This window comes from Nothobranchius furzeri, chromosome 1 (genome assembly GCF_043380555.1).
Source record: "Nothobranchius furzeri strain GRZ-AD chromosome 1, NfurGRZ-RIMD1, whole genome shotgun sequence".
In the NCBI taxonomy this organism is placed as follows: domain Eukaryota; kingdom Metazoa; phylum Chordata; class Actinopteri; order Cyprinodontiformes; family Nothobranchiidae; genus Nothobranchius; species Nothobranchius furzeri.
The window spans coordinates 91558833-91584706 of NC_091741.1; the positions used below are offsets into that span (position 1 = coordinate 91558833).

The window sequence follows — 25874 nt, forward strand, 5'->3', positions numbered from 1 at the left end:
GCCTCTATATTGTGCGTGACGTGTTTATACGTTGTATTACGGTAAATTGGACCCGAAAATAAAGCCACAAAGAAGTGAGGAGCGGAGTAGTGGCGTTGCGTGGATACATGGTGATTTACCGCACCTCATAGGTGGGCTTTAAGCTAAAGGAAGCCAGTTCTCTTTCCTTTGATATTTTTTAGTGATAAATATGACGGAGATGTTTTCAAATCTGTTTGGGCAAACCGAGGCTCAGGGACCGCCTGGGTCTTCGTCTTTAGCCTTTGGACCAGGGAAACCCCCACCACCAATGCCTCAAAACCAAGTCCCTATGGCGGGGCAGATGCCACCACAGCTCGGGGATGAAGGCCCTGTTCTGCGGAAGCCCGGAGTCATGAACGAACCTTTTTATTTACTACGAGAGCTTCCAGGTACGGTCGGATTGTTATACTTTCTGGATATGTTGTATGTTTTCTAAATTAGTTTAACTGCCGTCAAATGTTGACGAAGTACTTTGTAAACAAGGCTAGCTAACATGCTAGGCTGTATTATGGAGTAAGCTAATTGGTAATTAGCCTTCCGTTTGTCAAACGGAAAGAAACTTTTTAATGGTGTGACACAAAAGTGTTTACAGCAAAGCTGCTCTTCTAAACTATATTATTTTAATGTGTATTCATAAACGTAAACGTTATGTAAACATTGCCTTCATATGGATGAGCATCTGCCGAGAAGCGGATGGATGTTGTCCAATACTTAGGCTATTTGTGGGAAGTTGATTTTATACATGCATACATTTCTGTTTTTAGTTGGAAACGAATTGACAGGAAACACCAACCTCATCACACACTACAACCTGGAGCACTCCTACAACAAGTCCTGTGGGAAGAAGGTGAAGGAGAAGCTCAGCAGCTTTCTGCCAGATTTACCAGGTGAGCTGTTGGATCATGAAAGTGGACTTTTTTCTCGTTTCTCAGTGATTCTTGACAGTGAAATACTTTAGGTCTTTATTTTTTTAATGTTGGTTATGGCTACAGACAGAATAGACTTTGATCCCACAGTGGGGAAATTCACTTGTTACAACAGCACCAACACTTACGGGAATAATTTGAAGAAAAGTGATAACAAAGGTACAATTATTTTTACACATAGGCAGCAGTCTAGAATTGTTAACCTTTGACCACTAAAAACCACGAAAGAAAATAACGAAAACTTGGTTTCCAGCACTGTGCAGACATGCTATGTAAAGAGAAGATGAGAAAACGCTTAGTGTTTCAGAAAACTACTTAAGATTACGTGAGATGGTTTATAAACTCAGTACTTGGTTTAACCTTTTAGCGTGAATGGCTGCATCATGGAGGCCATCAGCCTGTGGCTCTGCTGAGGTGTGATGAAAGCTCAGGTTGCTTTGACAGCAGCCTTCATGTCATATGCAGTGTTGGGTCTGTGTCTCATCTTTTGGACAGTAACCCAGATTCTCCATGGGGGGGTGGGGGGAAGGAGGGGTGTCAGGTCAGACCAGTTATGGGCCATTCCCATCTGTACCGGGTCGGCCCGGGCCGGGTAGCCCCAGTCGGCCCCAGCCTGGCCCGGTTGATTCCACACATCCTTGCCTTAAGCCCATATGGGCTGATTCTACCCACCAATCAGAGGCTTGCTCTAATGGAAGGTGTGAATTTGCTGTCAGCAGTGGGTGTGTTGGATCTGGTCGGCCTGAAGCAGACCCCCTCGAGAAGAGGGCTGAGAATGAGCCTTGGTTGGCCCGGAAAAATACCAGGCCACCCAGATATGTAAACAACCTACGCTACCCGGCCCGGGCCGACCCGGTACAGATGGGAATGGCCCATTAGCTGTCAATCAAGCCCAGTAACACTAGGATCATTGAATCAGTTTCTGGTACCTGTGTGAGCAAGTACAGGATCCTTTTGGGAAAAAGAAACCAGCATCTCCATCAAGCTCATCATCAAAAGGACGTATGAAGAGCTCTAAAACGTCCTGGTAGTAGAGGTGTGAATCTCCACTAGTTTCGTGATTTGATACAAATACAATCATGTCAAAAGTCCCACTAGTTGTCACACACACACGTGTGTGTGAGTGTGTGTGTGTGTGTGTGTGTGTGTGTGTGTGTGTGTGTGTGTGTGTGTGTGTGTGTGTGTGTGTGTGTGTGTGTGTGTGACATTTGATCTTTGCATTTGACCCATCCTCTGGGGAGCGGTGAGCTGCCGACACAGCCACGCTCTGGAACTATTTGGTTTAATCCCCAATCCATCCCCTTAATGCTGAGTGTCAAGTGAGGAGGCACTGGGTCCCATTTTTCAGTTTTAAGTGTGACCCGACCAGGATTTGAACTCCCACTCGATTCCCGATCCAGTCCCAGGGTGGACACTCAAACCACTAGGCCACTGAACTGATTGTCAACGATTCAATTTGATATCTCAATGCATCACGATTATTTCTTATGGGTTTACTTTCATCAATTAATAAAAGATGTCAGATATTTGCTTTTCTATCAAAACGTGTCTGACGCAACATGTCATTCCCCAAGAAGCCCTTCAATCACAACAGTCCTTAGAACAATGTAAGAGTGCAAAACATTTTAAACATTTAAAAAGATTTAACGAAGAAAACAAAATCTGTTTTCTCATTCAACACTTACATCTCAGGCTGTGGGGAAAAACAAGCTCTGCAAATGCTACCAACATCTTAATAAATACTGAAAACCTACAGGACATGTCCAATTCTTGCCTTCCATAGTTGACAAAATCTGTTATGGGGCCATGTAATAGCTTTGAAGGTCTTTGGAGCAACTTTAGAATCAAATATTTATGCTGCTGTTAAAAAACTGCATTATACAATAATTTATCATGGTGGGCCTTTTCAATGATTTGTAATTAATGTCTGCATCTTGATGCATCGATTATTGATTAATTTCCTCAGCTGTACCTGGTAAATTTCTGAGTTTACTGTGGACTTCAGAAAACACAATGGACCAACACCAGGAGAGGACATGGAGCCCAAATCATTAGATATCAACACCACACCTGGACTTGAGGCTTACTCTGCAACTTTTTCATATTTTTACATCGTTTTCTTTAGCCAGTATGTACTAAAATGACCCTTAGGGTGAAAAAAATGTCACTCAGACCCCCACCGCCCCCTGTGGCCAGAATATCACACTTGCAACTTGTCCGGTCCCTGATGGACTTAGTAAAGTGGAACTGACATGCTTCTTTAGCAATGACTTTCTATGGTTTCCCTTCCTTGTGGTAAAAAAGTTATCCGTGCATCCCTAATTTACATAATAGGTCAGATGAATTTTTTTAAACAAGTGACAAAATACTATACTTTTTCAGGATTTTCTACCTGTATTTGTCATCGTTTAAGCCAGGGGTGTCAAACTGAAATTCACTCTGGGCCAAACTGGAGAAACTAGAACAAAGTCATGGGAAAATGTTTATGGATGCAAATGCTTAAAATTTTCTTTATCTTCTGATTTGTGTTGTTGAATGTTTTATATGGAAACAAACCATAGTCTTGCATTAATAGTTACTCTGGAATAACCAAAGTTTAAAATTAACAACACACGGGCAGTTAACTTTGAAATAAAACACATCAGATGGAAACTGAGCAGAAGCCACAGAGTCAAATTTGAGCGTTTTACTACACCGGAGCTCATTTGGCTCCATTTGGAGGTTGCTTTCTGCGCTTTTCACGTCGGCCACAAATAGATTACTGAGCTGTTGAAATCTTGATATTTGGGCTTCAAAGTTGGCAAATTGCTGGGTGCTAACTAAGCAGTCATTTTTTTGTTTGTCTGAGACCGAATCTGTGGTCTCCAGGTCCGCAGCCGTACCCTCCTCGAGACTGGTAGCATGGATGCTGCTGATAATGCAGCAAAGCATTCTGGGATCTGTAGTATTGGCAACATATGCACTGGCAGGTCAGTTCTCGAGGGCCAGGGTTTGACTCCAGTGGCTTAAGCTATAGTTAATCTAAACCTGCATTCTGACAGGTGCTGGGACTTCTGGGCGCTCTAATGAATTAGACTTTGAGGGCTGAGGCTGTATCTCTAAAACCAAAAGTTTAACTTTCATTGTTTCTGATTTGTTGTTTTTTTTTAGCCTCTTTAATCTCACCTGGACTCCTCACTATGGCCTGTAAATTACACGGATCCCTTTCAGCCACGCTCTTTATTTCCACTTTTATAGTGTCTCTTTTGTTGCAGGTATGATCGACTGTCCGGGCACTCAGGACGGCAGCTCTCTGCGCTCTCTGATAGATAAGCCTCCCGTTTGTGGGAACTCGTTCAGCCCGCTGACTGGTGCTCTGCTCACAGGATTCAGACTACATACAGGACCGGTACCACAACACTGATTATGCCTGATAATAAATGATCATCTTATCCCCGTTATGTAACATGTAGTGTTTTTTTTTTTTTCCAGCTTCCAGAACAGTACAGACTGATGCACATACAGCCCCCAAAGAAGAAGAGCAAACACAAACACAAGCACAATCGACCACAGGACCCCCTCCCACAAGGTCTGGTGGCGTGTTAGTGAGGTCAGCTGAAACAAGTGCTACGTGTTTTTCACCACACTGACACGTCTGTTCTGATTTTAGAAACTCCGTCAGACTCTGATCCCAAGAAAAAGAAGAAAAAGAGGGACGATGATCCTGACCGCAAGAAAAAGAAGAAAGACAAGAAAAAAAAGAAGGTGAGAAAATTTTAAACACTAATTAAGTTTCTAGCTGGGCATTAAAAAGATTTAAAATGTTGACTCGGAATAGCATTGTGACATAAGTCGCACAGCAGTTTTGTTTTTTCATCCAGTTCTCAGTATTAATGAGTACACCCCCTTTGAAGAGTACAAATTTAATCAGTAGCTCAATGAACTAAAAAAATTTTCCAGAATTTTAACAAGGCTGGGTTTTATTAAACACTTGCTTAACTCCATAACATGAAATTAAGGCTATTAATATGACTTGGATCACAAAATCTTCAGTTTTGCTAAAATTGGTTTTAGCAAAAAGGAATACACCCCTCAACAAAAACTACTACATCAAGTCTTCTAGGCATGGCATGAACAAGATGGTGACATATTGCAACATCGGGCTGCATGGTGGCACAGTTGTTGCACTGTCGCTATTTCTGCGTGGAGTTGCGTGTTCTCCCCATGCATGCTCGGGTTTCCTCCGGGTACTCCGGTTTCCCCCACAGATCACAACATGCCCTATAGGTTATAAATTGTAAGTCGCTTTGGATAAAAGCGTCTGCTAAATAAATAAACATAAACATTAACATCTATCTTTTTCCATTCTTCAAGAATAACGTGTTTTATAATCTGGATGCTGGATGGAGAGTGATGCTCAACCTTCAGAATTCCCCACAGGTGTTCAGATCAGGAGACATACTTGGCCATTCAATCACCTTCACCCTGTTCTTCTTCAGAAATGCAACAGTAGCTTTAGATGCGTTTTGGATCATTGTCGTGGTGGAAACGTGCACAATGATTCAAATTCAATTCAATTCAAAGATACTTTATTAATACCAGAGGGAAATTGATTGCTGTAGTAGCTCAGAATAATAATAATAATCAAGTCATCAAAGAGTTATTGTATATTACAATGGCTGTTGGCAGGAAGGATCTCCAGTAGCGGTCAGTGTTGCAGCCAAACTGAAGAAGCCTCTGACTGAAGACACTCTTCCGTTGTCGGACAGTCTTGTGAAGAGAATGCTCAGGGTTGTCCATCATTTTCTTGATTCTCTGGAGAATCCTTCTTTGCATTATCCCCTCCAATGATCAAGTGCATGGAGTGATGGCTGCATCTTCTCCTTCAGTATAGAACAGGACATCGTTGAGTTCATGATGCCATCAATGAAATGCAGCTCCCCAACACCAGCAGCACTCATGCAGCCCCACATAAGGACACTGCCACCACCACCACGTTTCACTGTAGGCACCATGCATTTCTCTTTGAAATCCTCACCTTTACAACGCCATAGTTTTGAAACCATTACTTCCACAAACTGTGATCTTTGTCTCATCACTCCAGAGTACAGAGTGCCAGTAGTCTTCATCTCTTTCAGCACGGGCCCTAGCAAATCCTAGGTGTGCTTTTTGTGCATGAGCTTTAGGAGAGGCTTCCTTCGTAGACAATACCCATGTATGCCATTCCTCTGCAGTGTGCGTTGTATGGTGTCATGGGAAACGGTCACTCCAGTTTGGCTTTCTACTGCTTTAACTAACTGCAGTGAACTTTAATGGTGATTTTCTTCAGTCTTCAGAAGACGCTCCTTTTGAGATGTTCACTTCCATGGACGGCCTGGACGTCTCTGTAAGATGGTTGCACTTTCGTCTTTCTTACATTTTTTGGTCTTACATTTTTTGGTCACTTTTGCTACAGTATTCTGACTGATATGTAAAGCTTGGCTGATCTTGTAGCCCTCACCTTTTATGTGTAAATACATTATTTCCTTTCTCAGATTTTATGACATTTCTCTTCCATGTGGAGCCATTGCTGGCAGCATGAAATGGGAAAGGCTTTCTTTAAAGGGGCATTATGGAAGTTTGACAGCCAAAACATTTATAGAAATAATAAATTTCTTCTTCATACATTCTCCTGCAATGCCCTGGTCCTGTAGAATGAGCCCTGGCATTTTTACTGTGATTGCCTGTTTTTCTGTAAAATCACAGAAAAAGAGAGCTGCTCGGGTCGAGCAGGCTGCTTCGTGCGCGTTCACGCTCAGGCATCGCCCTCCGAACCGTTCTTTGAACGTTGTTTCAGCTGTCATCAAGGATATAAATGGTACAGATATGAAAGATGTCACTGGCGCTTTAGCTCGCCTAGAAAGATGTCGGACTTTCGTGCGGAAGACCCGGGTTCGATTCTGGATGTGGACATAGTTAAGTTAGAGTTTCATTTTTACATTAATGGTATATTTTTTACAGTAAGATGCCCAAATTTTTATTTGAGACTCGCCAAACAGCATTGAATTCACAGATAAAAAAGATGTGGGTTCAACTTTCATTTTGGAACAATTTTTCAAGCAAGGGAAGGGAATGATCTGAGCATGCAGGAGGACTGACCCATCATAAACCTTTGTCGGCTGTGCTGAAGAGAAAGGTGCAGAACCTAATTATTTAATTAATTAGCTGCACGTTCTCCTGTCCTCTGTTCTCCGACACACACACACACGGAGCTGACTGTCTCAGCTGCTATTTTCATTAAGGAGTGTGCACGTACAGCATGCGCGCCTCGTGCACGAGCCCACTATTGAAGCTGCCGTTACCTTTTGGCCTGAGGGGGCAATCGCGAGCATAAAAATTCAAAACTCTGTAAAGTCCCTTTAAGTAATTCCCTTTTATAATCACCTGTCTGCAGGACACCTCTTAAATAAGACATTAGACTCATCTGTGGTTGAATGCCTGTTAATTAGAATTGTGTAGTCTTCAGTGTGACTTTTCTCCTAAGACTATAAATAGGGTGTACTCATTTTTACAACATGGTCTTGACCAGATTTGTTAGGAAAATCATTTTTTTGTGTGCAGATAAACAAATCTTGTTCAATGGCCCACATTTGTGGGAGTATTTTTTGGTATCTCATAGAAATGTTGATTCTGAAAGAAAACTAAAGGTTTTCTGACAAATGTAGTGGGGTGTACTCATTTATGCTGGGCACTATTTAACACAATACAGCTCTCACTGTAATCACATATGGGCTTTGAGAAGTTGTTTCATATTTCATCAATTAGAATTAAACTGCGTTTATAACAAGCTTTTTGATGACTTCTGTGATTTTATCATGGTTTTAAAGTATCAATGTTTTCAATGTAATTTTATTGGTAATCACTTTATTTTGGGAACCAAGTGTTGTATTTATTTAATTAAAATATACAAAGCTAATATTTTCTCTGGTCTCAAGTAGCTAATTCAATATTACAAAGTAAAATATAAGGTTTTCAAGCTTTTATTCTTCACCTAAAAAAATAAAACTTACAATCTTGCTTCTGGAAGTGATTAAAGAATTTGCTGCAGCTTCAGATTTTGTTGCTTCATTTAAATTTTGCCTTTCACTTCCAGAGCTGTTTTAGACTGTTTACCTGTTTCTAAATGTCAGCTTCTTCTTGTAAAAAAAAATAATAATTTTTTTTAGTTTTTTCCCTGAGACTAATGTGAATAAATAAAATGTCAATAAGGACCACCTTCTCTAGATGGTAGGTAGAAGACCAAAATACCACAGAGGCTAGAGACAGCCCGGATTCATCCGGGGTGGGCATCGGGACAAATCTCTTAACTAGGAATAAACTTTTTCTTTTGTTAAAGATTGATTTTATATAAAATCTACATCTGAAATCCTACATTTATTTGTGGAGTAGCTTGTGCATATCTGCAGAAATGAACCCCATGTGCACTCAGGATGCAGTCTCAGGTGTTTTAATCAGATTATATTTAAACTCATGTAGTTTATGAGAAACTAAACACTCGTCTTCAAAAACCTATTATGTAAACCTTTTTTCTTCCTCTCGGTTCCAGAACCGCCACAGTCCAGACCACCCGGGCCTCACTGGATCACAACCCAACAGCAACAGCCTCAGATAGACAGAAGCCCACTGTGTGTTTGTGTGTGTGTGTGACTTTTGTAAGAGGATGCATGTGTGTGTTTTACAGATAAATGTATTAAGAGTATGTTTTATGGAAGTAATGGATGGCTGCAGAATGTGTGCTGAGTCTGTGGCCACTGGGTGTAAATGTTATGAGACATTACAGAAGAAGCAGATGAACCATTGAACAGTGAGAGTATGTATTTCTTTAAGTTTATCTTTTGACCACAAAGCCAAAATCAAATAAATTTTGATTATCTTTGTGTGTGTTTCAGTGTCTGCGGTTATTTGAACTCCCTTAGGTTTAACACAGTAACAGCAAACAACACATTCAGTTTAACATTTTTATGTTTATCAAATGCAGCACAGAGTAGATGAACTGACCAAAGCCAGGATGAAAATGTAGCTGAACGCTTCAACCCACAATGCTATGGATGAAATACTGGATGTGATACAAACTTCAAATACAAGCCAAGTAAATGATGCTTGAATTCAACTTAATACCAACAAACAACTGAGTCTAAAAACCAAACTCCAGGGTGATGAAAAGTGAAAAACGATAGTTGTTGAAGAAAACCTGCATGTTTTACCAAGAAAACGTCACCACTGAGATCCAGTTAACTTTACAAACTAACAATCGGAATCAAACTGAGTTTTCATTGCTTAATATTCACGCCGTCCCGCCCCGAGGTGAAACGCTATTCCAGTCTCAAAAGACAACTTTGGTTTATAAAGGCAGAAATTTGGCAGAAGTTTTTTTTTTCTCAAATTTACAATAAAGCTGAGATGGAGACAAAAACATCACATAAATCATTTAAAGGAGCCTAAAAGATTCAAACAGCACTTTTCAAAATATTTGGAAAAACATTTTACAACTGATCTCACAATCTGTACAGCCAACATCTACCTTCTGTTCTGTTTTCCTACAACTGACTAAAAGCACGCCATAGCCAGATGTTTTCATTTTTGTTGTAAAATTACACGGGAGGAGCCGCAGCCTGAACACACCCAGAATAATCCGAGTCGCACCTCGCTTCTATTTACAAAAGGTTTGTTCACGTCTTACCCCGGTTTCACACTTCAAGCATCAGCGGAACGGAACGGCAGTGAAGCGGCACCGCTTCAAATAGAATCTAATCTATGGAGTGTTTCAAACCAGCCGCGACGCGACAACTTCCAGGCACGTCCCAGAAGCGGCATGCCGCGCAAGATAGGATCGAGTTCTATTTTTTCCGCGAGTCGCTTCTGGGACACGTCAATTTCCGCAGTTCACATAGTGTGAGACGGGAAACCACACGGTTTCAGTGTAAAATCCCCGGTTATTTTCAAAATAAAATGCAACGTTGCGCTGTTGGATATCTAACTTACGTCAGTACATGTGACCGAACGGCATTGTTTACCACCAGTTTCTTAGAAGTGCAACGGTGTGATTCCTCGCGGGGGTTGTGATCTCTCGATGAGGAAGGTGTCGGAAGTCTCTAGGGATTTTAGAATCTCGCGGGTACAGCGAGGTGTAGCGAGGAAGCCGTGCTGCGGCCAAGTCTCTCCCGGTGTGAAGAGGACCGCTCTGAAGTTCGCGAGTGAGCCGCTCCGCTGCCGCTCTGTTCCGCTGATGCTTGCAGTGTGAAACCGGCTTAAGACCAACAGAAGCAGAAAACGCGGAATCAGCTGAGCTCTTTTACAACAAGCCCTCTACAAAATAATCTTCCCTTTTAAACACTCCTGCAGCTAGAATATAAAAAATACACCTGCATACATTGTTTTATACACACCCTAGTTCATTTCTGTGCATAAAGCTGTACAAAGGGTTTCAATCACATCTTCCTGAAAAAAATGTTCTTCCTATTTAAATAACAGAAATACAGAAATGTTTGGGTTGCATCGCTTTTGTCTCTGAAGGAAATTTCAATTTATATTTTCTATTAAAAAATTACAAACGAAAAAAAAAGGAACGGGGGAGGTAGATTCACTTTTTTTGAGTGTGGGGGTGAAAAAACAGGCTCAGAAATAAGTGTATGATAATGAAGATGTTTTAAAGAAGCATCTGGATCATGTTTTCAGAGGTAATTTAACAGAAAAATCTATATCCTGTTAAAGTTTTGAAACAATACTGACTAAAACGTTCTTATGTTCTTTGGTGTTTCAGCAGGATTGTGAGGATTGTCAGAAAACTACAGATCAGTATTTCAAGTACCGTGATATCTGCACTCTGCAATTAAGGTCTATGGCTTTAATGGACACAAGTTTGGCTCATGGAGCTGAAGCACAATAAAATACACAAACAGCAGCAAAAAGGTGATGACACGCCCCCCCCCCCAAGTCTGACTGAACCGTAACAACTCCATGACATAGATCAGCATGAGCAAAATGGACATCAGCAATGACCTTGAAAACAAACAAAAACTATGTATAAAAAGAGTTGCCTAAATGTGAATTTACATGAGAGGCCTGCTGGTGTTCGTTCTGAAGGCACAAACTAAAAGAGTCTGAAGCTCTGCTGGAGCCTAGGCATCGGTGGCCGTAAAGCCGTTACAGTGACCATTAGCTTCACTGTGTTTCAGGGTCTCCATCTCCTGACTGGGTGATGGTTTCTTCTTCTCCTTCAGCAAGTTTCTACGGTGATAAAACAGGTAACCTGGCAACAGGAATCCAGAAAACGAGAAGATCAGCAGCCCAACGTTGATCTGAAAGAGCAAGCGGACAGAGAAATTGGTTTCACCTTTTTATGAGGGGACAATAAAAAAAATTATACAACAGTTTATGTAAGGATAAAATGGGATTTAAGCACATAATAACTTGGGATTTTACTTTTATTAGTACTTTTTTCTGCTAATAAGGTATATTTCTTGCTGATTTCTTAGTTTTCTGTTTGGCACGGTTAACAAGGCTGCCAACTCTCACGCACTGAGCGTGAGACACACACATTTGACCCTCTTCACACGCTCTCACGCCACACCTCCAATCTCTCGTGCTAAACCAGCGCCTGCGCTCCCCAAACGCGCATCACGCACAGTGTGTAGGACTCACGAAAAAATAACCCATGATATTCATTATAGCATTAGCTACTGAACAACATGCACACAACAACACTTAAGTAATAATTTAACTGGCGTTATTTCACACATAATCCCATCTGTATAATCCAAGCTGATGTGCTTTTTTCTACTCTGGTTGTGGGATGGGCGGAGCGGTGAGCTCCACCTGCTGTTGATTGGACGGGCATGCACGGTTCTTTCTCCTAGAACCGTGAGCTGCGGCTGCAAGCAACACCAAAATGACATGCTTTATTTAGAAATGCAGCCGCGTCGCCAGCCAGTGTTGACGGGGCTTCAGTCCAGAATGTTTTTCTTTTGTTTTCACTCATCAGCCACAGATCGTCGCTCACAGCAAGCTGGGCTTCCTACCGTGGTGACTCACTCACATGATCCCTCTCTACATTAGTTGGTGACGCAGTGAATTAAGACATTAGGAATCCTAACGTTTTAATGTTTTAACTCACCACTTTACCTGTGTGTTTTTACTGTTTGTGAGTCGAACCCCTCCTCCATAACCAGGTTACTGGTACGGAAACCTGGAAAGGCCAAAATTCCTCAAACGTTTTTTTTCCTACTGACTCATATGAATTAATAGAATAGAATAGAGTAAATTTTATTAGTCCCACAGTGGGGACATCCACTCATTACAACAGCACACACACTCAGATTAACAGATTACAGTAAAACTGATTCCAGCCATGTTTGCTTTGATAACTTCAATAACTTCATGCTGATGACCAACATGAACATAATCCTCTGTTTAGTGGATGCAATAACATCAAGAAGTTAGCATAACATGACAGATTGTTTTTCTTGGCAGGAAATAACTGGTAATATTATGATTGACATGATATTGCCCACCCCTAGATGGAATTTAAAAAAATTACATTAATTATAATTAAAAGTTCCTGTGTGACATGTAGCTGTAACTCTTTAGATAGATAGATAGATAGATAGATAGATAGATAATGTGAAGAAGTTCAGGAAAGCTGGATGTTAAATTGTCCTCATGAAAAGAAAATTTGTATTAAACAAAATTTTGAGAAAAAGTCAGAATTCTCTTTCTTTTCTTTTTTTTTCTTGTCCATGGCTCTAATCCCCTTCCATACAGAGTAGAAATAAATAAATAAAATGTAGAGCACAAAAAGTCTCAATATTAATACCCCCCACCAAGTTTGTTTACTCTGAAGTCATGTTTGATCTTCTGTGTGTGAATTCTGTTTTTTTTTGTTTTTGTTTTTTTTTGCTGTGTTGTGTAAAATGTGCAGAAATGAAGTCATTTCCTCACCCAGTAGGTGTTGCTGATATGTTCAACCATAACGATGAAGAGCGGCTGCTGCAACAGAGCAACTACAGCGCTGATCATGGACTGGAGGCCTGTCAGCGTCCCAAAGTGATTGGATGGGTAGCTGTCCAGGAGAAAAAAGTTAAGATGTTAAGAATAAGTCAATAGTTAATATTTATATTTAGTTTAATTGGTTGTTTTTATGCTGAAGGCATTCCAGAGGCATGGGTGGTTTATTATTAGGGCAAGCGGGCAATGCACCACCAAAGGAGAAAGATACATCTTTTTTCTAACATGAAGTCCAGATCTACTACTTTGGTCTGCTTGTTTGTCTTGTCCTATCAGTTTTAAGCCTTGTTGCTTGATGTTTTGCCCCTTTCTGGACAATGTCAGACTGAGAATCACCCTGAGTGCTCACAAGGACTGTAATGCAAAAGTTTATTTCTTAACATCAGTTTCAATAGGTTCTGGTAGGGCTCACGCTTGCGTGCTTTTGTCACATGTCACATAAAACCTAGCTAGCTTACATTTTACAAACTGAGCTAACAGTCATGGCCGATGGTCATGGCTAGTTCTCCGAGCAACTTCATTGTCTCTCTGAAGGAAAATCCCTTTAACCGCTGTACCAATGAAGAAAAACGACAATAAAACTATTAGGATCACCAAGACCAAATTTAAACATCAGGCAAGTCTCCATTAAAGGTGAGAAATCTTATGATCGAGGATTTCCACGGAGATTGTATCTTGTGCATGGATGGAGCTACAGCAGACAACACCTGATGGACAGGAGTCACTAACATACAGCATTTGTCTGAAAAAGTGAAGAAACACAAGTCATCTGAGATCCTTATGGACAGTTGTCTGAAATTATGAACTTTTGGCCGAGTAAATATTGCCACTGAGTTGGATGAAGTTATCGACTGGCAGTCCGCCGTCACAGCGATAAGGTGAGCAAGAAACATCATCTCCTCGCTCGCCTCATAGACGTAAGTTTTGTGATGTGTCTGAGTTAAAGGTAAAGCAAAGGCTAAAAAAACCTGCATTTTTTGAAGCTTAGTGGGTCAAGAGATGAGATGTTTGAGGAGCACCTGAAAAACGCAACAGTTTTTAAAGGCACATCAAAGGCCGTGCAAAACAAGCTTTGGGAGAGCATGCTGACGGTCATCAGGAGTCATTAAAACGGAGGTCATCCCGAAGTTTATTGCCATCCAAGCTGTTGAAACCACAGACGTCTTGTCTCTACAGAAACTCAGCTTGTGCTTGTGGTGAGATACATCAATGCAAAACATGCAATTCTGGAACTTTTTTTTTTGTTTATTCCTGTTGTAGATGCAATATCTAATTCGATTACCAGTGTGCTTTTGGACGGACTGAACAGCCCTTTTCCTGATGGTGACAACGAGAAGCTCATAGCACAAGATCATCTGGTTCTTTTTACAGAAACACAGTGCGAGGGGTATGGGGAGAAAAAAGTCTGATCTGTCTGTGTGTATCTACATCTGTGTGTGTAGATTGATCTAAGCATGTGTAACTCTTGATTTGTAACTTGAGTTTACATTTTCGTGTGTAACTTCAACTCCTACACATCCAAACACAAGTCACCTGGTACACACGGACAAAACTACATTACACACAGATCAGTTTTGCCAGCCAGATCCTTTTGAGACTCTTCTCACCTGACTGATTTGTGCATACATGGTGCATTTGAGCGCTGGGTGGAAGCTGGGAAATCTGAAGCAAATGAATCAGAATCTCAAAAAGAAATAGGCTATAATCTGTGCACAGACAAAACTGAGTTGGTTAATGCCCTGATGTCAATGAGGTGTTCAGTCAATCAGGAGACTGGGTTTACGCCTTCACCAGGTCGACAGTTCCCAGGTCTGGCTGTAGAACACCAGCACCAGCAAGGAGGACAAGTTAAGGTGAGTATGACTCACATTTTACTAATGTCCCAGTTCTGGTTACAGATTTCATGAAACAGGTGCAAAACCAGGCTGAACACTCCTCCTCGCTTCCTCGCACGACTGAGAGTGACCAAGCAAAAATGCCACAAGCCAAGCTGGACAGGGTCATTCCAGGTGGTCGAGAGGACCTCCAACACCATCTGGCAAAAATAGAAAAGGTGACACCTGGTACCACTGGAGCCAGTGCACTCCGACTGAGTGTTCTCAGAGAAGTCAGGATTGGGCCGAAGGACCAAGCGGGATCACCATAAAGAAATCGGTGCCTGGAGGAGCAAGTCAGTCGAAACTCTGCCAAGAAAGGTCTCCAGGGCATTGCAACAAATGCACCTCTTCAGTCTATCACACCACTGTGGGGGCTAAAGGCTGGAGATCCTCTGCCAAGAGAGGTCCCCATGTACACATAACAGCACAAAACTAATGGCGCTTCCACATTACACTTACGTTACCGTATGGGACCGGAATTTGGTTTCACACTTGGGTCAGATATGCGTTTTCGGTTCCAAGGCGACTCTTGTTTTCAGACCTCATCCCCAGCAGTCAGACTGGGACCAAGGTGACACTACGGACTGAATGGCCGGCTAAAATTACACCTACTGCATCCAACTGGAGAGTAGAATCAGCCAGCGAGGGGTTCCCGCATGCACAAAATTTTCATGCTGGATGCTGTTAACTAAACTTCTCCATCTGTAGCACGGAGCTGCTGATCAGTGAGAAAGGGAGATGAGAGTGAGCTGTGTGCGTTTGTGTGTACGTGTGTCTCCCTGTCCTCGTGTGTGTGTGTGGCCCACAGCAGCGAAGAACAAGACTATGAGAAAACAACAAAATAATAAAATAATGTGGTTCAGAGTCTCCAAAAGCAACACAGCTCATGTCCACCTTTGTTCATCTTATTATGGAGGACACAGCAGACTTTCCTGTGTGAATTAAACGCTGCCCACAGCCCCTTGGGTTTCCGCATTCCTGAGAAGTCCTTTGGATTTATATGTGAACACTACACCACCCGTTCCAGACCAAACTCACGCCATCCAGTCCCACCAAACCCCGATCGTACTGATGCTAAAGGAACCTAGGCCGAGAGGTTTCCAACGTGAAGGAATGAATGCAGACTGAAAGACACCTGGACCACGGAGTGGCACACTTACACCATTGGGGATAAGGCAGCATGAAGAATAGGATGAGAAGATTTTAGAAAGACCTTTCTGCTCACGCCATAACAGGGGATAATATTCCTTGTGATCATTGTGCAGTCAATCACTGTGCTTCTAAAGGGGAACTATTCTATTACACCTTTAATTTAGACTATTACACACATTTTAATTATACACACACATTTAATTTTCACACATATAATTTTACACAGGTCAACATTTTATATTTTATATATTTACACATTTACTGTTATCATATTTTACAAATTGATTTGAATTTGAGATGCACCAAACATGTGGCAACCAAAATATTTAGGGCCTAAAATGAAATGACCCAAATGTGCATTTTGGGGTTTCAGTTAAAATAAATAAACCCAGTATCCGAGTCTGGATTGGGGCTTGGATCGGGAAGTAAAGCCCGAGTCCCAATCGAGTCTGAAACCACGTGATCGGGGCCGATTTTCGATCATGTGATCGGATCGGGACATCCCTAGTTCATACAGCTACGTAAGTAATCCACCGACACGGATGGAATTGGGGGTAATTGGCAAGGTTGAAGACTCATGACTTCTTTGAAAATATTTTCATTTTTACTGGTGAATCTGCTGTAGTTGTGACTTGTGGTTGTTGCTACTTTCATGTGTCCGCTGCCTCCTGGAGCAACGGATCAATAAAGCCCTCTCTAATGATGAGGTGAGGAAGGTGTTGCTCACTCTTCTTAATTCACCAGAGCGTCCTGAAGAAGAGATTTCAACTGAAATGGAGTGAACTATCTTAGAGAGCTCAAAGGGGGAATTGTTACAAATTCATTCTGAAATTTGCTGAGTGTTTGTCTTATGATCAGCTAATCCATTATAATTACTCCAGTAGCTTCATTGTATTCTGCATTTATTCATCTCTCATTTTATTAAACACTTTATTGTGTGATGAGTTTCAGTTTATGTCAAGTCCTTCTTTTTTCCAGAACTGTGCTGCTCTGAGTGGCTGCATGTTGGAGTAGCTCTGTTGACTATATGTAAGTTTTGCCTTTTCTTGGGCATTTTTTCTTCTAGTTTCTCAAGAAAAACTGTATTTTTTTGGACACTTTACTTTTCTGTTTCTGGTGCTGTGAAGCTTGGAGGATTTTTACTGCTATTTTTTAGCTTTTCTCACTTTTTGAGCATTTGTTATGATGCATAACCATGGCAACAAGCTGGTTTACAATCGGGAGCAGCTGATTAACATTGGAAAGGCTGAAATAATACCTCAACTGAAGCCACAAATCCCAAATGAGCTAAAACGCAAGAAGCGAGGGTGCAGAGCGGGAGCAAAACGGAGACAGAGAAAGAGGAAATTCAAATCAACTCTTCCATCGATCATAATGGGCAATGTGAGATCACTGGCCAACAAGATGGAGGAACTCCAAGCCCTTTCAAGGACTCAGCCAGAGTATCGGCACTTTCGGAACCACTGGAGGAGATAATGCAAAGAAGGATTCTCCAGAGAATCAAGAAAATTATGGACAACCCTGAGGATTCTCTTCACAAGACTGTCCGACAACGGGAGAGTGTCTTCAGTCAGAGGCTTCTTCAGTTTCGTTGCAACACTGACCGCTACTGGAGATCCTTCCTGCCAACAGCCATTGTAATATACAATAACTCTTTGATGACTTGATTATTATTATTATTCTGAGCTACTACAGCAATCAATTTACCTCTGGGATTAATAAAGTATCTTTGAGTTGAATTGAATTCTGACTCCAGGCTGCACCTGACAGATAGAGTAGGACACTCCTTCACTCTTGTTGGGCTATATCCCCCACTAGCACTCAGCTTAAGGCTCAGATAATCACACAAGGAGATAGAATAGTTATTTGATATTTTATAACCACTTAAGATCCATAAGTTTAGCTGATTTTGTAATTGCACAATGCAATAAAGAATACTGACTCTGTGACTCAATCATGTAATGAAAGTATTAAAGGCTTTTTATTCTCAAGTCTCCTATTTTATATAACTAAAACAGAATGCTTATTCTTGCAAGCTATATAATGAAACCATTTATTTACTCACCATGATTTGATAACTAATACTTCACATATATTAAAATGCCTTTGACATATTTTTTATTAAAGCTGCTAATATGGTCACACCTTAACCCTCCCACTGTCCTAATGGGTGTGACCCCGCCAGGAAAGTTGACCAATGAGCAGGATGATTGATGATTTATTCCTTGAGGTCCATGAGGCAGGGGTGAGGTGGTGCTCACTCCTCACCCCTGCCACATGGACCCAAGGGATACACCATCAACCCTGCTCATTGGTCAACTTTCCTGGCGGGGTCACACCCATTAGGACAGTGGGAGGGTTAAGGTTAAAGTAAAATACATGTTTAAAAGCTGCATGAGAAGTTACACTTTTGAACTCAGCAGCAAGGACCACTAGAGCATTACATGAGTTAATGGTGGCCCGGGTCAAAGTGCACAAAGAGATAGGGCACCAGACCCCAGAAGGAACTGAGAGACTTATGACCCTGATTAGGGCCGAGTGTCTCAGTTAGAAAAGAGCAATAAACAGAAGGAAGTATGTTTTTTGTGCTGACATATTTTGCAGACTGCCTGGAAATTAGGTGATTTTCATCCTCATAGAAAGATGGACACCAGTGGGAAGAGACCATATTTGCACATTCCCTTAGTGGTTGTAACAGTATAAAACCCGGGTCAGGAGACAGGCTTCAGTCGAACTCCCAAAGAGTCCTCTGAAGGTGATGTATGGTGGTCAGGGACTTAGACGGTGATCGACCCAGGATCCTGTAAACTGTTATCATTTTCTGTGGCTTAGAAATTAATTGTCAGTGTTTAACTGTAAATAATTGTTTTCACTGTCTTTTATTGTTCACCTAGGAACACATACTCAACACTCTCTAGCAGAAGAAACCAATAAGCACCATGAGAAATGAATTTGACGTGAAACTGAATAAATGTGTGTGACTGAGGAAGTTTCTCTTTAGATCAGCAGGAAGCTTGGAGCTCTGTTCATCTCCGAGGCCTTGGTCAGAGTTAGATTTTGAGAATAACTGGGACTGTGGGTTGACCATGACCATGTTATATGTCAGCATTAAAATCTTTGACCTTGAAACGTGTTTCTGTTTGAAACTTAATTATCTTGTTGACATTAATGTTACAGTGAATTATTCATTTACTAAACTTTACAGGCTGACTCAGACATTAAGCCTGTAGCTAAAGGGGAAATCTCAAAGTAGGTATACAAGCAGCCATTGTCTTCATAAATACCCCCCCCCCCCCCCCCAAAGAAAGACATTTCTCAGGAGCCACCACTGTCCAGAGACCTCATCCTACGTTACTGTGTGCTTGTTTGTTTGTTTTTACTTTAGCCAGCACATCTGGATGCTTTTATCACACTGTAAATGCCTGCTCTACTTTTGGTGTTTATGAGGTGCTAGGACATAACACCAAATGAGTCAGAAAAGAGTTTTATTACTAGAACTTTAATATTAACAATTTAAACCTTGTAAAATTCAGTTATGACACAACTTTGATGTTTGTTTTGTTTTGGAGATTTAAAACCAGAAACTTTCCATGCCTTGGGGTAACCTATCCTCTAGTTGTTGTGATGTGAGATGTGTGTCGTGGTGCAGCACTCACACAGCAGCATAAAGACCTCCACAGCAGGAATGGATGAAGCCCCGGACCATCGTGTGGACAATGAATGTTAAGATCTACCGCAAGGAAACAGCAGAGTCATCAGGTTCAGCTGTTTGAATTTTTTTTTTTTTTTGGTTTATTGTTGTGGTGTGTGCACGTGTGTGTGTGTGTGTGTGTGTGTGTGTGCTACCTGAAGAGGCATGTTTTCTACGAGGCAGCAAAATCCAAAGATGATGAGCAGGATGTTGGTGAGGATGAAGGCTCTCATGGCGTTGGTCAGCTTTTGGATCTTTCGGTCTCTTTTAGCACTGTTTATCAACAGAGACAAGGTTTTTAGTTATCTCACGAGTTTCTTGTGTTATTGCAAACGTAAGTATTGATGGCGGTACATACCTCTGCACTGTTCCTGAGGAAGCACACACCACCGGGTCACATTCTTTCATCTTCCAGTCCATGATGTAGCCAATCAGAGGACATGTTAGAAGACAAAGCAGCTGCAGAGTGCCAAAGATGGAGGAGTACAAATTGACTGAAAGGAAAAAAAGATTTTCATGAGTAAAGAGTGAAAGGATTGGACAAAACACGAAGAGCACAAACGTAAACTCACCTTTCTCTTCTGCCTCAACCAAAGTCGTATCAGATGCTGAAATGTAAACAACAACAAAAATAAACAACACATTTCATCCAACAAAAATGTTTTGGTGTTTAAAGGTTTGTGGGACACTCACGGTGCTCTTCACCATGTGTGACTATGATTTCCAACATCTTATTCATCGCTCCCATGTAGAAGATGATCCTCAGCTGAGTCATTCCCATTGTGATCAGACTCCACAGGAAGATGGGAGAGAACACAGACCGGCGGAAAGGGACAGAACCTGAGCGAGGAGAATGAGTGAGTGAACTAAGTTCAGAGTAGCAATTCCCTTCATCATCCCCCTGCAGGCTCCCAGGTGAGTGAATGTGTGTTTAACTCACTTGTTTTAGACTCTGATCCATTAGGAAGCTTCTCTGTGGAGTGTTGAACGTCTCCGTTTTGGTGGCTCAGCCTCTCTCCAACTGCCTTCTGGTCAGATGACGGCACCTCTTGCAGTGTGAGGATTTTACTGTTTGTATAAATTTTTTTTAAATGTGATTAAAATCAACACTTTCTGTGCCTTAGATTACAGGAAATACATATAACAAGATGATGGTGCTCACCTGTAGTCCACCTCATGAGGTGTTGGGAAGCCATCTTTGGGCCAGTTGAAGAAACAGTTTAAAAAGACAGACAGAGCCAGACCGGCCCACATCCACATGATCACACGGAAGGACACACCTGCGTCGTAGATCAGCTGGAAGAGACGGTAGATTGTTTAGTTTAGGACTGGGATGGCGCTAACCACAACTATGCTGGTTTGTTTACCTTAACGCCGAGGAAGGTGACAGCAGAGGAGGCGTAGGAGCCGATCATCAGAGACATGATGGTGGAGCTCAGAGAACCAAACATGTTGGGGAGCTGCACAAACACACACACACACACACACACACACACACACACACACACACACATTTATTGTGCTTGTTTAACAGTGCGTTAACCATTGCATTTGGTTGAACCTCTGTTGGCCAGCAGGGGGCAGTAGGCTGCCTCTTATCAGCACTCATCAAACACTCAAATAGGCAGTTCACTGATTCTATGCACACCCCTTAGGACTAAAACTTCCTACAGATTCATTAAAATATGAACTTTTATATCACAATCAGTTTAAACACAAACTTTCTCCTATTTTTAACGGCAATTCCAGAAAAATTCCCAGAATGACCAAAAGAACGAGAGTTGATGGGACCTCAGACCTCTAGATGAACTCCACAGCATTCTTTAGACACACCACGAGGACATGCATGACACATGGCAACAAGAGCATGGTGGCAGGCACCAACACGTTATAGATCAGGTTGACCTATTTACCGCCGTAAGAGGATTAAAAAACACGACAAAGATCCATTGTGCTGGAGTAACTAAGTATCCTTTAATTAGAAGGTGAAATGGGTCAGTCGTGGTTAGAAAATCACATGTGAGGGATTGTACATATGCAGCAGCGGTGACTGTCGATCTGCCAAACTTCTGCTAATGTCACCTGAGCTCCCCGCAGTCAGGGTTCACCGAGAGGGGTCGCTGACCCTTTCTGCTTTTGCACTGATCTCACGGTAACACACTGATGTGCTGAGCTCCAAACACAGCTTATCAAATAAAGAGAAGAGAAAGATGGGTGGGCAGACACCTCTTATCTATTCAACAAGGCTGTTTGGTCTACAGGCCAAATAAGCCAACAGGGGCAACACTGACAGCTATTTTGAGTCAGTCATGATTATTTAATATATCAAAGTCCAAGAACAGAGAAAAAAAATCCTGATAAAACTGAGAGTCACGGCAGTAAGGTTCAGGCTAGAAAAGGAAACAGAAATAATTACAAATCCCAAACTGGTGGTAATCCTCTGTGATCCATTGTTAATATAAATACTGATTATAGCAGCTAACACTGTAACGGTGTCTAATTTACTCTAAAAACTCATGCTGTGACTTCATATGTGTGAACTACTCATTTTATAAAGACAGTTGCTGACATGGTGAAACTGAAGAAAAGCATTTTTCTGCTGAATCTGAAGCCAATAAATGAAAAAACTTGAGGTAGCGACAGCCTTAAACGAATAATAATAGGACTAAAAGAAACCTTTTTCCATCTTCAAACATAAAATGCATCTATTCCAGTTTTACTGAGTGACTGGGTTTCTTCAGAAAGGAAGTTAGGTCTGCCAGCAGGTGGTTTTCAGGAACTTTAAGAGTCCAGTCTCCAGATTCCTTGAGCTTTTTTTAGACTCCTGAATCAGCAAGATGTGAGGGAGAATCTTCAGGTGTGCTTTTCTACGAATCACATTTCTTCCAGCATCTGTGTGTCGCTTCAGCGCTTCATTGAGACGACGACTCTGTGTCAGTTCACAACCAACAGCCTATGGTAAATTAACTGTATTTGGAATAGCACCTTCTTCAGTCCTAGAACCCCCAAAAGCACTTCACAACACAACGAGTCACTCCCCCATTCACACCCTGGTGGTGATGAGCTACATTGCAGCTACAGCTGCCCTGAGGCGTACTGACAGAGGCGAGGCTGCTGAGCACTAGCATCAGAGCCGGGATCGATCCTACAACCCTCTCTCCCCCCTGAGCTGCTGCTGCAATCACTGTTTTTCTATGAACATTTCTTCCAGCATCTGTGTGTCGCTTCAGTGCTGCATTGGGATCACGACTCTGTGTCAATTCACAACCAACAGCCTATAATGTGCATCTGTGCAGCTCTGGGAAGCATGAGGTCACTTTGAGAACACACACCAAATGGTTAGCAGGTAAACAGGAAAAAAAAAGGGGTTTTCTCCTCAGGATGTTCAGAAGAGAGCCTGTCTGTCTGAGTGAGATGAAAAAAAACACGGCAGGGAACAGCCGCTCTCATTCACGGCTTCTGAGAATCCTGGGAAAAACTTCACATCGCGTTCACAGCAGTAAGATCAGCGGATCTGCAACGGGGGTTCGAGGAATTTATACAAGAGGGTCTTCTGAGTGAAATGGAGTTATTTTTAATCTCTTGATAATGCTAGGACATGCCATCAGAGTGAGATGACAGACTGAATGGCTGGCAAAGCCTATAAAATACATATTTCACACAAGAACTGGCAACAAATGTCCTGGGCACTGATCCGGGACTCGTCGAAGGCAGTCACGGGTTAACTGGGGTCAGAGTCACACACAGACTGAGCTCTAGCCGCTCGTTTGCCATCACTGATCAGTTCAGACTCTACTCCCGCTGTGCTCACTCACTTGGGTGTTGTAGTACTTTGGCACAGAAATTAATTAGGACTTTAATTACTGAGAAAATATGTCAAATGGCAGATTAATGAGGACAGAAACATGTTTCACCACTAATCATGTGGAAGAACCACTAATTAAAAGAGAAAGAGAAGTAGAAGATTAAAAAAGTGAAGATTAAAATCTAACAAACACATTTTTAAAGTCAAATAGTCATTTATGATTTTCTTTTGTTGAAATGTTTGATATATAAAGTTTTAAACAAGTGTATACAGAACCAAGATAAAAAGAAATGTTAAAGCTGTTCTCAGTAGCTCATTGTGGTCACCATGGTAACCAGCGGTGGCTAATTAAACTACAAGCCTCTGTCTCTTAAGCTGGGCGTACACTGTGCGACTTTTTCACTCGTAGCACTCAGCTTCAGCTCAAACTGTACGACTTCCTCGCAGAGCAGATCTCACGAGCCAGGCGCTCACACTGTACGACCCAGTTCTCTGTTGCGACCTGACTGCTCACACTCTACGTCTGGTAGCAACACGTCGGACCTAAAAATATGCTAAAAATAGCAGTTTTTACACAACACGTCAGACTTTTTGGTCTTGTTTTGCCTGTTGTCCTTCGGGAGTGCTGCAGGAGGACACACAGGGATTAATGGGGGTTGGATGAGGAAAACGAAATAAAGAAAGTAAATCTGTGTTTAGTGATCAGTTTAATTTGACATGAACACGACAAACACGCTTTCTTGACAATCTTTGTGAGTAAAAAAAACGTGTAGAAATAAAAACGAACAGCGTGTGTTATTAGGGAAATAGCAGGCGAGCGGTGTTGATGCAGGATTGCGCATGCGCCGTGAGCGGTTCTGATATTTTTTGGGTCGCAGCTGCTCGCAGCGCCGCTTCAACAGTGCGATACCCTCACGAGGGACGAGCGAAATATTAAACACACCAGAAGTCCGTGCGAGCTCACGACTGCTGATCGGCAGCTGGTCAAGTGGTGTTAATCACCTCTCGTAACCCCCGTACACTACACGACGCTCGGCGCAAAACTCGCCCCGATGTCGTGGATTCTCGCACGACTGGAAAATCGGCTCAAAAAAGTGAAAAAGTCGCACAGTGTACACCTGGCTTTAGATGAATGCTATTAGACAAGGAGACAGAAACACAAATGTGAAAGTAACTAAAACAAAATAAAAAAACAACTAAGTCTTAAAAAGTTTTTTATGGTCACACATTCATTTCTCTGTGTCTCAAGTATTTTACGTCTTCACTTAACAGGAGGAATTAGGAATTTAGTTGTAATAATGTTGAAAAGATGAGCATAAAAATCCCTAAAAATCCTAAACGGTGTAACAATAAACATTAAAGCTGATAAAAGGAAGATGTCTCTCCAGCTGAGCTGTCCACAAGAGACCCCAGCAGGAATCACTAAACCACAGCCGAGGAGCACCTCATCCCTCTGAGCATCAGCGTCCAGCTGCAGCAAACTTACATCAGACGTTGGTGGAAGGTTTAGACTCATGTGGAAGCTTTTGAAGTTTGATTTTTTAAACAAATATATACGAGACCGGCTGGGTTCCCTGCAGCGGCTCCTCTGACAGCCTCCACAAACTCCAGCAGAGAACAACTGAACACACATTTATCACCAGACAGGCTCCTGCATGCAGACACTTCAGTTTAAGCTGGATAACCCACAATAAATGCCAATAAGTGATGTTCTCATTCTCCCAGACGGAACAGTAATTATTCATTCATGCCTTCGAGGACCACAAAGATATCAGAACTAAAACAGAGACCAACACCTGTTGGATTAAAGCTGTGTGGCTGGCACTAGTTAGAATGCTCGGCGTTTACATGTTTCCATGGCAACGCAGGAAGTCTGCTTCATCTCTTTTTGTCCATGTTGTCATCACTTATGTGTTGTTTTCATGGTCTGTTCCAGAGTCTGGATGAGTAGAGACTTAAGGACTTTGTTGTTGCTGAGCAGCTGTGAGTTTTAAGAAGATACAGTTGTAGTGGTCATGTGACCCTAAAGTTAACGCTGTAAATTGTTTGCCACAAAGAAACACCGAGGTCAAAACATCACACATGTTAATTAGAACAAATACTACCATGTCTGTCATGTGTGACCTGAGTACAAGCTGTTAAAATATATAGTCACATCAATAAAGTATTTCTTCTTACATATGTTTATGTTGGCACTTGTAAGGTAGATTACTGTAGGTTAGTGTAACATACTCATAACGAGGACAGCATGTTAATTATATGGGTCCATCCCAGACAAAAGCTGATATATATTTATACTTTTAATAATGCTGACATCAGGAGCAACATCAGTGGAATGACACGCTCCTGACTGAAAATAAATGATAAATGATAAATGACCT

The 25874-nt window shown here is 41.7% G+C and overlaps 2 protein-coding genes across 4 annotated transcripts in view; one reads left to right on the forward strand and one right to left on the reverse strand.

Annotated features, from left to right (window-relative positions):
• Positions 1-47: 47 nt before the first annotated feature.
• On the forward strand, positions 48-8842 carry med19a (mediator complex subunit 19a). The gene is made up of 6 exons (XM_015946131.3): positions 48-410; positions 786-908; positions 4202-4335; positions 4419-4515; positions 4597-4691; positions 8512-8842. Exons 1-6 carry the CDS (start codon positions 191-193, stop codon positions 8575-8577), a joined length of 735 nt encoding a protein of 244 aa, XP_015801617.1. The 5' UTR covers positions 48-190; the 3' UTR covers positions 8578-8842.
• Positions 8843-10794: 1952 nt separating this feature from the next.
• Positions 10795-25874, reverse strand: part of slc43a1a (solute carrier family 43 member 1a) — a 29304-nt gene continuing 14224 nt past the window's right edge. For all 3 annotated transcript variants that reach the window (XM_054739102.2, XM_015946082.3, XM_015946091.3), the window contains exons 6-15: positions 21056-21148; positions 20851-20984; positions 20629-20756; positions 20382-20528; positions 20261-20296; positions 20047-20182; positions 19844-19961; positions 19654-19727; positions 12903-13023; positions 10795-11263 (exon numbers count right to left, since the gene is read on the reverse strand). In XM_054739102.2, the coding sequence (XP_054595077.1) occupies positions 11084-11263; positions 12903-13023; positions 19654-19727; positions 19844-19961; positions 20047-20182; positions 20261-20296; positions 20382-20528; positions 20629-20756; positions 20851-20984; positions 21056-21148 (1167 nt within the window). In that variant the 3' untranslated portion in view covers positions 10795-11083. The remainder of the gene's footprint in view (positions 11264-12902; positions 13024-19653; positions 19728-19843; positions 19962-20046; positions 20183-20260; positions 20297-20381; positions 20529-20628; positions 20757-20850; positions 20985-21055; positions 21149-25874) is intronic.

What these genes read in the sequence shown, in the direction of transcription:
- med19a (XM_015946131.3), top strand. Translation starts at nt 191, where the DNA reads ATGACGGAGATGTTTTCAAATCTGTTTGGGCAAACCGAGGCTCAGGGA. An exon ending in TTTACTACGAGAGCTTCCAG is followed by an intron (nt 411 to 785) that starts GTACGGTCGGAT and finishes TTCTGTTTTTAG; the next exon opens with TTGGAAACGAATTGACAGGA. An exon ending in AAGACAAGAAAAAAAAGAAG is followed by an intron (nt 4,692 to 8,511) that starts GTGAGAAAATTT and finishes TCTCGGTTCCAG; the next exon opens with AACCGCCACAGTCCAGACCA.